At 39.9% G+C, this 13,433-nt stretch overlaps 2 protein-coding genes across 3 annotated transcripts in view; one reads left to right on the forward strand and one right to left on the reverse strand.

Moving 5' to 3' along the window:
- acap1 (ArfGAP with coiled-coil, ankyrin repeat and PH domains 1) overlaps positions 1–13,433 on the forward strand; it is a 479,281-nt gene that overhangs the window by 112,819 nt on the left and 353,029 nt on the right. The gene's annotated exons all lie outside the window — the stretch shown is intronic.
- Positions 5,060–13,433, reverse strand: part of rell1 (RELT like 1) — a 28,391-nt gene continuing 20,017 nt past the window's right edge. The window contains exons 5-9 of one of the 2 annotated variants that reach the window (XM_062444991.1): positions 12,981–13,034; positions 12,053–12,301; positions 9,571–9,703; positions 7,690–7,734; positions 5,060–7,613 (exon numbers count right to left, since the gene is read on the reverse strand). In XM_062444991.1, the coding sequence (XP_062300975.1) occupies positions 7,699–7,734; positions 9,571–9,703; positions 12,053–12,301; positions 12,981–13,034 (472 nt within the window). In that variant the 3' untranslated portion in view covers positions 5,060–7,613; positions 7,690–7,698. The remainder of the gene's footprint in view (positions 7,614–7,689; positions 7,735–9,570; positions 9,704–12,052; positions 12,302–12,980; positions 13,035–13,433) is intronic. The other variant, XM_062444992.1, reaches the window with a different exon arrangement.

The following is a 13,433-nucleotide window of genomic DNA, read 5'->3' on the forward strand; positions in this document are numbered from 1 at the left end:
GTGTTGGAAATCTATAAAATGTCAAAAAGCAAATGGATCTCTCTCAGACATTCTGCAGGGCATCAAGTGCTTGTTTACAACTGCTGGCTCCTTCTTTCCCTCTTCATAAGCGATCACTGTGGGACTTAGGTGTTTAAAGTTCGCCATTGCAGCAGTTAGAGCCTCAACGGGCGGCGGCCAGGGCCCCGGGGCCACGGCTAATGAACACCTCAGGGCTTTTTGTTGAGCCTCGAAGATCACACACATACACAGAGCCTTGGAAACTGCCACAACAGCTGTGAGTGAAAAGCCAAAATCGGCTGACTGACTTAAGGCTCCTTGCGGCAGGAGAGACTGTTGGTGTGTCCGTCTCCATGTCTCTCGGCACAGGAGGTGGAACAAGAGGCTGACAATACCGAAATAGCCCTTTCTTTTGGATGTTTATCTATTCGTCTCACCCACCCCCTTCTATCCTCATCCCTTCTTGCTCCTCGCTGTAATTGCTCACCATGGCTCCCTCAATCACAGCGTGCTCTTTTTAAGCCTGAAACTTGTTAGTTAGACTTTGTTTTCCACAAGATTGTTGTTAATGCATTGATTCATAAGGAAGCATATAAGCTGTTGTTTAGATTTTGGTCAAATAGCATACAGTTGTTATACAGTTGTTGTTTTTAACAAAAAAAACTTACTAGAATCTCTTTTTCACTAAACCCTTCCACATGTACTAGCATCTGGTTTCACACATCACAGCAATACCACATGAAACTGATATTGGAGACATTTTTTTTGTTACATAATGGGATAGACCAGCAGTCTCCGGGCCACATTGAGGCCTGCATACGTGAATACGTTCACAGTTTTGCTGATGCTGTGACGCTAAATGACTCCGAGCGAGCAAACAAGATGGTACGGGATGCTTCTCTCTAAAAGGGGACTATTGTGTTTTTTTTCCTTCCATGATGGACAAGATAAATTGTGGATACAGTGTAACGACTGTTAAGTCAGCACCCTACACAGTGGTGAAATCACAAGCTGAAGAAAACAAAAACAAGCTCAGTATAGTACACGGACTTCTAAGGAGCAAAACCACACAAAAAACATGCCTGGCTTTACAAAATTGTTAAATCTGGGTGTCACTGTGAATGTTTTCCTTGCTTTTGATGCACATAATCTTTCAGAAATCAAATCACACAACCTGCAATTCTGATTTCGGCTCCGTCAGAATGAGCAGTCAGAATGAGCACTTTTCTTTTTGAGGTTGTGAATGTACACCCCACATTTACAGCTGGTGTTAAGAAATAACACCTGCACCGACAAGTGTGTGTGTGTGTCGGTGTGATTGTCTTGCAGAATGAAAAAGAAGAACATTTCCATATATCCATGGACCTGATGACAACAGGATTTGCTGTGGAGTTCCTGCTTAATAAAACCAGTGACTCATCTTTACGCGGTGAAACAACAGAGCCGAGCTCGGCTTGTGCGTCACCAGATTACTTTGATCCTTTCAATCAGTTGGAGGATGCACAGATAGATAGATTATGTTGAGATAGATAAATAACAGCTGAGGCTTTATTCTGGCACAAATAGAAAAAAGTATACAGTTTGACAAACTTTCAGTAAGTCTTCTACCAAACATATATGATAAATTTAAAAAAAGTGCATTAGGTTACAATATATGTGCCTGATCCTCACTGTCAGTAGAAAATCTCCAAAATGTGAGTCAATCTACATTTATCCTTGTTTTGGCATACGTGTGATGCTTTATTTGGCTTTATGATGGGTTTTAGAGACTGTTTTATGCACCTGTAAGGATTTAAATAAATGAAAGAGCATATGATATTTCAGCTTATTAGAACGCATTGAAATCATGATGAAAATGTCAACATGTATTGACAGCAGGAAATGAGAAGCTATCTTTGTTTCCTGTGTTTTTTGGATGTTGGAAGTTACAAGTAACTACATTACCCATGTGTGTTTCAATGAAAAACCACAGGTGTCCTCTAGTTCATTTTGGTTAGGTTTAGATTATTGTCATTTCCATCATACACCTTCAGCATGAGCGAAATACTATTCTCCAGATCATGATGCTCAATCAACAGGCAGTCACACTGTGAACAGTCACTCATAGAAAGAAAAGGAACAAAATAAAAGAGACATTTAAACACATTTAAAAAACAAGACTTTTGAACACGATTTAAAAACACAAAAGCAGCATGCGTTTAAGAAATGTGATTACGTGCTCAACATTTGCCGTGAAACTTTTTAGCTGAATAAATTCATTGTTAGTTTTGGTCCATTCATTTTTTGGTATTCAGAAAAATATAAATATCACCAGTTTTCCCTGACATCCCAGACATAAAAGCATAAAATGGAGTTGATCTCTCTATTGACCGTCATGTTTTCCATTACAAGAAGTTACCTCTCAACATCACACTTCACTGTGGATTCAATGGTGGCTGTGAGTCACGGTATTCAATTCCGCCTCACCCCGCCTCAAGATAACGGCACAAAAGTGGTTTGGCAACACGATAATTTGTGCCACAACCTGCTGTGTGTGTGTGTGTGTGTGTAAGCGGGCAAATGTAGAACGCTTGCATGTCAGATTCCTTCATGTTGCTTTTATTGGGTCCATTAAGCAGCTGCCTGTAGAGAGTCCCCCGAGGTGTTTGCACTCGCTCAACATGTTTGTTTTTCTCAAGGCTTTGTTGGAGTTAATGATGTCACCCTTAATTGTGGCACACACACAATTCATCGTCTCAGAGGTATAGCTAGATAGAAATATTTAAAGAGAAAATCTCCTCTTCAAACTCTGTTATTCTGCAGCTTCTTGAAATTGGTGTACAAAGACCCTATCGGAAGCTAGAAACATATAGTAAGTGCCAAAAGGCTTTAAGGAGCTGCAGTAACACTTCAAATAGGGATTTTTCTGAATTTATTTCCTGGTTTCCATCTGTTGACACTACACAAGCTGCATTTCAGGGTCAACCACCTGCTGTTCTTTTTAGTGCTTGTTGATTTCACCTCTGCAGCCTGGAAAAGCCGTTAAATTATAACACATTAAATAGTACTGCCAAGAAATGATATGTTTCACCTTTAAAGAACCAGTGTGTAGACCTGAAAACACTGTTAACCTCAGTTCATGTCCCATATCGAACCACTCAGAGGTTACCGCTAAACTGTGCTTTGTCACTCCCCAGGGCTAACAGCAAATGCCCTGACAGGAGCTTTCCACTCTGCTGTAACAACACGAAACAGCTTTCCCCCTGCTGTTGTCGGAGACATCACATCAAGTGGTGTTCATGCCTCCAACAAGAGATGGAACAAACAGCTCCTCAGCATGAGACTGCGATCCTAAAGCTCAAGGACTTTCAAACGCATACAAATCAGCCTCATATATATTCCCGAGTAGCTGCAGATCAGTGATGGGCTCTCTGAATGGTGTTCATAAACTGCAAATTGCAACTAATTGAATGTATTTCCCACCTCCCCTTCTAAGTGGGTAGGAGAAGTGTGTCCCACTCTCTTAGTAGATAGAAAGGGCTCGTTCTTAGGTAATGAAAACACAACGATTCTAATTTTCATGGGATTATAACCCAATGAAAACATATTTATGAGTATTATCTTCCATTTCTGCCAAGTCTGTACCTCTGGATGCCACTAAATTCTACACACTGCACCAGAGAGAACCTCCCCAAAATGATCTTCCTGTCTTGAAGTTGACCGAGCATTCCTGGAAGTTTGCTAATGTTTCACTCAGGTTAAATATTACACGTTTTGCACCAAACCATGTCCGGTTCTCCTACTCTGAAGCTGCTTTAATACAAGCCTACGTCCAGCAGTCATCGATGTCGTCCGTCTGTCCACATCTAATACGTGTGAGGAGGCTGGAATTAAAGTCGAGTGAGTCATTTCAGAAGGCCACTGGTTCAAAAAGTGTTAAACATTGACTAAACTTCCTCCCTCTGGTCCCAAATGTTTCCCTTCTTTTTTTTTTTGCCCCCTGAGCCATGGGTCCATCGTCTTGGCTGATAGCCAGCACCGGAGATAAGATATAGCACTTAGCCTGGCATCGGCATGGGAACTGTGTCGCCTGGAGGCCTGAATAATTCAGAGCCTGAGATAAATTTACTACTTATGAAGTCATGCAACAAAAAAAAGAAGAGAGAACAGAGCTTTATTACCATCTATAGTTGTTATGTGCATACCTAATTTCCGTGTGGATTTTTATATTAGTCTCTTTAACAGACTGTGTGAAACTTTGCACACACTGGCAACACCCTTTGTTTTAAGTAAACACACATACAGTGCATGCAACAGGAGTCAATATTTGCACCAGGTCCTTTCTGAAGCTTACTCATGTCCTGCACTGTCAGCCGCATCAGTCGGACAGGTTTAGCACCCCCTCCCAAACCAACCTGGGTGTTTATAAAAGGCAGGTTTGCTTTGAGCCTACAGCCATGGGTGGGGTGACGTCGCCTTGTGTGCTATCGCGTTTTTTTTCCACTGAATGTAAATGCGCCCTCGTCCCTGTCAACAATCTGAAAGTTGATCCTCCCTCCAGTGTTGTCAGGTGACACCAGCAGCATCGGCACGTCGCTCTCATCACTCAGAGGCCTTGTTGAACCACGTCCTCGCTATTTTTCAGACCAGTTAAGGCCTCTGTAAATGATTAATCAACGTAATAAACTGATTTTCAGATTGGTAACGCTTTTCTTCTAAGCGGCCTGTGAAATCACAAAAAAGTTGTTTCCTGCACGAGTGAACCTGAAGAGATGAGTAGAAGGAGGTCAAGAGGAGACTAGTCAAGGATGGTTAATCCTCAATCTTTTCCGTCACACCTCTATTATCTGGAAATAATATGACAGAGAGCCAGAGGTCGTCGGACTACCTATTCGAGATGAATAAGACAAATCATCTTTTTCATTATGAAACTAGAAAGAGAAAAGGAACCGGTACGGTGTAGAGATGAAAGAGGGGAATGAGACAGAATAAGAAGACGGATGATTCGCTTAAAAGAGGAAGATGAGCCTGCAGGTCAATGTAATGTAAAGAATACTATAAAAGATAATTTATGGTTTGATGTGTGTTAGTTATCTTTATTTCCTCTATTTTTTTTTATTACATTATACAACAATAAAAACACAGCAAACTGGCCCCCCAAAAATGAATAACAAAACGTGTGTAATTCATCAAAAAAAGAGGCACAATGAACTGACATTCACAAACACTATATCAATGTAAAATGCAATGTTTAGATCAGATGTTTGGCTGATTTTGTCTCATGGGTTCAGTTTTACAGGAAGAGTGGTCTAAACTCTTCTACTCTAATGTTTGAACCTGCCTTAATGTTGCTCCGTCAGTTTTTCTACATGAGGAGAAAAGAGGTAGACGCTTCACTGCACTTTCTGCTTTGGTTTAATTTAGTTAATCCTGACAAACTGGACGCCAATTACAGGTCTTATACAAAGAGTGTCAACAAGCATAAAAAAACTCAATTGATTTGGCTGTTTATAGAATAACGGGTAATAAACGTACTTATTATGTTTCTCCGAAATCATGAAAAATGGAATAAATTGATAAAAAGAAATGAAACTTCACCTCACTGAAGGAGGAAATACAAAAATAATTTCACATCAGCATGTGGCATACACATCTGCATTTCTCTCTCTCTCTCTCACACACACACACACACACAAACACACAAAACCACATTTCTTGGAGGTAACGAGTAATGAGAGCGACTAAAAACATGTTGTTTTTTTCTCTCCAACATGTAACTCGTTCAGTGAATTTGCTTACAAATGATTCCTGACACTGTAAACACATCGTGAACAGCACATGATCTCTGCCATTCACATACACATACTTAAAAATGAAAGGCACATTTCATAAGTAAAAAAAAAAAGAAGAGAAAAGGTAAGACTAACTTCCAGGTGGGCTGACTGATAATAGATAATCCATGACGGATTAAGTCAATTGTACAGTATCTGCTCGTGAGCCCTGCGAGCACAGTGATGATGATGAATTTACAGGCAGCTTGTGGTAAAAAAATACATCCAGCCTAAGTTAAATAAGTAGCTTCATTTGGCTTTATCGGATGAATGAATCCATTTCAGTAGGCACATGACGAAAATTAATATAAAATGAGAGAGTAAAAGCAATTTGCTCTGTGGAACTTAGTCAGATCTACATTTTACATGTTCTAAATCTATTATAACATGATACATCTATAAATTAAACTTTGTTATTAAGGATACACTTTAACACAACATATCTATCAGTCAAGTCAAATAACTGTCATATGAAAGAGGTTGCTTGTAATGATGAACTCACAAAGAATCACTTGACTATGCAGATCCTGGCAGCTCTACAGACCTTTTTTAGTCTCTTTCAGCTTGTTTTGGTTTGATTCACTCTCATATCACTCATGGTGTTGTTTCTAGCTGTAGCAGGCAGCTGTTTTCAGTGGAAAAAGCTCTGATAAACCCGCTGTACACAACCCGCTCAGCACCAAATGACGGATGAACAAAATTAGTGACTAGCTGGTGAACACAGAGGAGCATTTAGTAGCTGCAAGCAGCACCATATGTTTCAATTGAGAGTTGGTTAGAGAGCAAAACAGAGCGAAAAAGAAGGGGGAATATTGGATTTACATTCATAAATTGGACAAAAGCACGACTTAAATTAAGTCTTAGTGTTGCTCCAAGTCAGCTGGATGTGAAAACAACTGCTTGCTAATGATGCCGTGTCCAAATTGTGTTTATAGCTTGATGTGCTGCCCCCAAGTGGCAAAAAACAATTATTGCAGGTTTTTAAGGTTTGCTGTTAATTAAATAACACTATCATCCAGAGCTTTTATAGCTAAAAGAAAACATTGAAACATTAATGTTCAACCCTGAATATTGCATTTTGTTCTTTTTTTTTTTTTTTTTTAGAGGTCCAATTGGAAGCTTAAGCTTAAGCTGGATCATCACTTTGAAAACACTGACCTTGCAACACGCATAATCATCCTGACATCAAGAACAATGACATCATGTTCACGCTGTCACAGGATAAGATTACTGCTGCTTTACTTTTTTATCACATCTACTGACACTCCAGCCTACTTCCTGGATCTGTGGCCACTACGTCAGGTTGTTCCTTCTTCCTTTTGTGAATGACAACCTTTTATCTCTGACTGGCTGTACCTGTTTTCAGAAGTCTAGTTTTATAAATTCACTGGCTGATGGCATGCAGTAACTCCTCTGTACCGCCACACACAACTTATTTATATATTTATAATTATGTACAAATATCTTGGGCCTCATCTGCATACAAATAATGAGACTTGAGCTCATTGGTAAAGCCCTGGTTCAAGCTTCCATGATGTCAAGCAGCTGCCCTTGAGCAAGGCACTGAAGTAAATCTGTTTTAGGGGGAAATGAAGTTTGTTCCCCGCTTCTGTTTGTAAATTAGTGTGACTCTGTATTTCACCGTCGTCACCATCAGCAGCTCCTTTTTGCTCCCTGTGGAGCGAGAGTACGTGTGGACGATTCCCGGATTGAGTCTTCTGGTCCCTCCAGTGCTGATGTTTTAATATTCTCATTTGGGTTTCAAAGTTGTCCAGATATTGGTTTTCGTCTCTCTTTGGAAAGCTGTAAAATGCGGGAATAAATGTAACAAATATATTTGAGAAGTGAAATGATACGTGATAAAGATAGGTCATGTTACCTGGAATTTCTATAATTTCTCTTTGTCCAAGTTGTCCGTCTGCTCCTGGTGGGAAGGAAATAACTGATTTAATACAGAAAATATCAGCAGAGTCAATAATCTTCAGTCTGACTATGAGTGTACAACCATCAGGGTTTATTCCCACAGACTGGAAGCATTTTTCTTCAATAAATGAACTAACACTTCAGTATGAAATGGCAAACGCTGATATTAAATGTGCTCTAAATAAATTTGTTCCATCATCTATGTGCACAGTGTTTTCTTCACCTTAGAATAAATGTGGTTATGACTTTAATTTACTTGAGGCGATTGAGTCTGAATAAGCCCGTCCCAAAGTCTGAAGACTCTAATCTCTTTTGTAACAAAACCTTAATTTCAGGATCTGCCCAAAATGTTTAGGATATCTAGAAATCTCTGAGTGCTGTCATAGAGTCCAGGCTGATTTCCTTTGATGTAGCATGTATACTTTTTCTACTTTGTTGCAGTTTCTGATTCCAGTGCTCTCATTTTTACCCCAAATTTAAATCATCATGTCCAACTTGTCTTTTACATGTAACACAAAAACAGTTCCAGCTGAGGGATTACTGGTGTAGAGAATACTATTACTTCCACTATTACTACTACTACTACTACTACTACTACTGATAATAATAATAATAATGATGATTAATAATAATACAGATAGTGAGCTCACAGACAGACTGTAATTTCTTACACACCAGAACTGACCTGCTAAACAACGTAGCTCCTCCATAGGTGAGTATTTTTTAACTTCAATTTCTAACTTGATAACTGTTAATAATGTAGATCTTTGTTTCCTGAGCTGTTCTCCTTTTCAACTTGTAATAGACTTTTAAATGTATTTATCGTGAAGCAGCAAATGAACGGAGCAGAATATAAAATTGAATGTGGACGGGTCACGTCTGGCTGCTTGATAAGGTCAGTATCAGTGTTGATACACATCCACAGAATCTAAATATTAGTCATTAATTCTGTGCTTTCAGTAACCGAAATGCTGGAAATCTTGTAGATGAAATTGGAACAAGCTGAGTGTGTGCATGAACATTAAACGTGATTATCAAGCGTGCAACCCGTGATGACTAATATTTAGGTTAAATTAGTGCTCATCACACAGGGCTTGCTTTGAAGCCGCAACAGCTGTTTGTTCTCTGTGAGGGTAAAAGGGTTCGTGCAGTTTGCTCTTGTGCTGCTGGGTGTGTTCAATATTTCAGACGTTTTTGGCATGAAAGAAGCTGACAAGATGGAGGGAAATTTCAGAGCGATTCAGTGGCATCTACAGGAGGACGCACTTCCTTGTAAACAATAAATTAAACATTTGGATTTGTCAGAAACTCTTTATCATGGATTTTTTAATACTTATGAAACTAAGAAACGCAGGTTTCTGTGGACTGGAGTTTGTTCAGCGTTCATTTTTCTCAATTGAAAAGTTTCTCTCTTTTTTCTTTTTCTTTTCTTTATTTGGGTTTTTGTCCTTCTTTTGTTGAGATAGATTCTGAATCAATGTTGTTTTGGGCCTTTCAATGTGATAATTGGCTACTGTATAATTTAACTTAAGTTTTCAAAACAGGTGTGTGAAAATACGTAGCTGTTACCTAAAATATTTTGTTTCCGCATCTCTTCCCGTTAAACATCACAATACGTAGTCTCTTTTTCTACATATCTAGTTATGCCATCTATCATTATGATGTTTGTCAGTGTTCAGAGGGAGCTATGTAGATGTCACCAAGTGCTGTGAACATGCTCATCATTAAAAGAGCACAGACCAGCTGTGACACACACATAATTTTGCATACATAAGCAACACTTATTTATACACAGTGTCAGCGGGGAAGAGGATGAAAAAGTTTCCAGCACACCGACCTCCTGGGATTCAGACGTCGCCCGGCTTTTAGGCTCTGCTTCTGTCGGAGATGTAGGGACACTCCCGTTTGAATCTGTTATAAGCAACGTCCGCCTATCCCTGGCAGTTTTTTCACACTTTGTCACGCGGAACCTGAGAAGAAAAATTAAAAAACACACATTTCAAATGTTTTTTGCAGGCTAGGAAGGTCTAAGACATCATTACAGTAAAAACTACAGGCTGGAATGACAAAGTAAAACACACAGTGTGCGCTCTTTCAAGAAAGTTTGGGGACTAAAAAGGATCCCAGTGTGAATCATTTTTCTAGGTCACAATAAAATACAACTTGGCAAATGAATTTTTCACTTTGTAAATAGTATATTTGTCATAAGCTATATTTTTTTAAAAACACAAGGCCCCTTTTAATGAAATGGAAATGTCATGGCTCAGTTCATATTGGATTTGTGCCACAGCTGGCATCTGCTCATAGTCCTAATAATACACACACACACATACACACACACACACACACACACACACACACACACACACACTAGCTGCTATGATTCTCACCAAGCAAAACTTTACACCTCTCTCATCCACCCACCCACACACACACACACACACACCAAAGCTTTAATTAAATCAGTAAATCAATATTCGTATCCAGGTCATGCTGACCCTTCCGTGTACACGACCATTCATCTGGGTGTGCAAATGAAAAGCTTCCTCTCTGCATCCCAATCAGCTCGCAGAAAGACATTAAGGATGAGGAGAGAGCTCGCTGCGTGACAGGGACGAGGATATACGCTTTGCACGGGTCCGACTGAAAAATCTTCTCTTTACTTTAAACACCCAGAACAGATTCTACAATTAAATTACAGTGTTTGACGTGACGGACGTTCATTACAAATATTATGAGTCTGGACGGACATGATGGTAAACTGTAACTTGACTAGTTGGTTGCAGCTTACAACCGCGAGGCAGTATTTCTAGCTGTCTTTTTCTAGTTCTTTCTTTGCTCACATTCTGTGCACAGAAGTGTTGAGCAGTGTCACAGCCTTTTACACCACAAACAAGATTGATTTCTGAAGAAATGGAAGGAAGGATTAGCAAGTATTGAATGAATTAGTGAACTCCCACAATCCTATGAGGAAAAAAAAGTTTTTACTGAAAGTACAAAAAGTGCAAAAGCAGATGCTTCATGTGCCCTGAGGAAGAAAATATATCTCTAAAATAAGTTTGTACAACAATGTTTAACACAGCATTCACATTACCACCCTGAACTTTTTGTACTTTCAGTAGAAAGTCTTATTTATGAAAAAATGAGCGCTCCTTCATCAATGTAATGAGGAAAAATCTGTTTGAAAATCTGTCAAAAACAGATTGCCTTGCTAATTGGTGCTCAAAGTTTCATGGAAAAGTAAAAAAAAAACTCGGAAAAAATGTTTGGACCAGATTGTGGATGGAGAGATTTGGTGAAAAAGGAGTGTGAACTTATTGATGTGGAAATAATTCTAGTTTTAGATATTTTCTCGCCATTTTCAGACAGTTTTAAATATTTATTTTATCATTAATAGAATGATGGTATTCAAAATCATTAACAACATATGCTGCATTGTATGTCGACAACATAACGAACTCGGTCCAACAACCATCAACCCAAATTATAAATACAATGTGTGTCTGCCTTTAAATCATTTATTTATGCTTTTATAAGGCTTCATTATTTTGTGTTGGATTTATTAATGCATTAATTAACAGTTCTACACTTGTTTTTAGCTTTGAGTTAAACAGTGTTTTTTCTTTCTTCTCCTATTCATCACATGTGTATTTGTTGACCTGTTGAGAAACAGCAAAGTGACGCAGAGGACGTTACCCGTCACAAATTTCTCCGTTCCTGTCGCTGTAAAGCTCTCGCTGCTGTGACAACCGCTCGTGTTAACTGTGCTTTTAACAGAGGTCGCTGCCAAGGAGCACAGCGCAGGTTAACCACTGACGCTCAACACAGTCTCGACCCTGCAGCATCTATTTTCCCAGGCTTCACACCACACACACCACACACACAGGCTGTCTGCTTGTGTGTTTTCCAGGTCGCTGCTCTGGTGTCAAAGTGCAGAGCTGCAAACTTAACCTGTGTAATTAAGTATGGCTTTTTCATGTTTATTTAGAGTTAATGTTTGATTGTGAATGCTGTGTGTGTTTGTTTGTGTTTGTGTTTGTGTTTGTGTGTGTGTGTGTGTGTGTGTGTGTGTGTGTGTGTGTGTGTGTGTGTGTGTGTGTGTGTGTGTGTGTGTGTGTGTGTGTGTGTGTGTGTGTGTGTGTGTGTGTGTGTGCATTCATGCCTGATGTGCCTCTAGTGCAAACTGTATTATTTATAATTAATTACCTGGGGGCAGGGGGGTATGATTCCAAGACATTTTGGAAATACCATAAGAAAGCAATACTAAGCTCTCCTGTTTGGTTTCTTTCTCTAAAACCAACACACACACACACACACACCTGCCCACAGCCAGCACCGTGACCTCTCCACAGTGGCTGCGGCGCTGCTCAGTCTTGCGGGGCGACGGCCTCCTCATCAGCGGCCATTTCTTCTGGCTGCAGCGGGTGCAGATGTTCTTGTTGCCGGACATACCCCCAATGGTGTGCAGGTGGTTGCAGGTGTGCTTAGGGGCCCCTGGGGGTGCCCCCGGTGATACGGGAGTCAAGGGAGGCGTGGGGGTGCCCGGGGAGGTCGGGGTGAGGGGAGGACTGAGGAAAGAGAAGCAGAAGTTAGTGATACAGATCCAACAGCATGTTAACAACAACCAAAGATGAAATAAAACCACTTTTTTTTTTTAAAGATCAGCTGTCAGAAGTGTGGCTTTGGGAACTGAAACCACTCATAACAATAACAACTGACCTACATTCAGACCCAAACATCTCAAAAGAGAGAATTCAAGTTCATCGAATTCTGCAGTGCGGCCCTCCACTGCAGAAAAGACACATTAATATTTCATCCTCCAACGGGGCACAAACAATTACTTTGAGAACAATCACGCTAAATGGTGACAATGTTTAAAGTCATAATGGAGGCAATTTTCTGTACGAGCATCCATCAGGTGAAGTGATCGATACAGAATTTCATGAATCAACCACCTGCAGATAGAAGAGCATCACAACACTAACTGCATCTTTCATACGCATACTGTGTTTATCTTCAGAGTGCGTTAACAGGGTGTAATTGGGGCCAGCTTACTTGCCTGTTTGATCTCTCTTTTTTTTAATAAGAGAAAATGTGTTTGCATTGTGCATGTTTTATGACTGTGGAGAGCCACATTATTTACACATGTGGGTAGAAAAACGGTTTCTGCACACTGATGTAAACATATCGTATACAGTATGTATGCCTGTGTGTGTGTCAAGGGACAGGCAGCATAAAAAGTTGCACCTCTTTGATGTTTCTCCATTCGGTATGTCATTGGAGGTATCGATGAAGACTGGACTGGATGGAAAAGGGATGAAAAGACACATTTTACTGACAAAACAATAAACATGATTGCTGAGTGTCTCATTCCAAAAAACGGCCTCCGCTTTTCTGGAAGAGGCTTCCCACACGATTTTTGGACCTGGCAGAAGGGATTTGCTCCCATTCAGCCTCGAGAGCATTAGAGAAGTCTGGAACTGATGTTGGTCGATAAAGCCTGCCTCACAGATGGCATCCTTCTGGACCTCGCTTTGTGCACTGAAGTACTTCCATGTTGAAATGGGGAAAAAAGGTTTCACAAGCTGTTGCCTCAAAATTTGAAGCACGCTATTGTCTGCGGTGGTTCCCAAATTGCTTTTTGTTGGCATTTTTGATGATGATGAACTTAAAATAAACATTGAATTAAATTATGTGTGA

Source organism: Scomber scombrus, chromosome 23 (assembly GCF_963691925.1).
Source record: "Scomber scombrus chromosome 23, fScoSco1.1, whole genome shotgun sequence".
Classification (NCBI taxonomy): domain Eukaryota; kingdom Metazoa; phylum Chordata; class Actinopteri; order Scombriformes; family Scombridae; genus Scomber; species Scomber scombrus.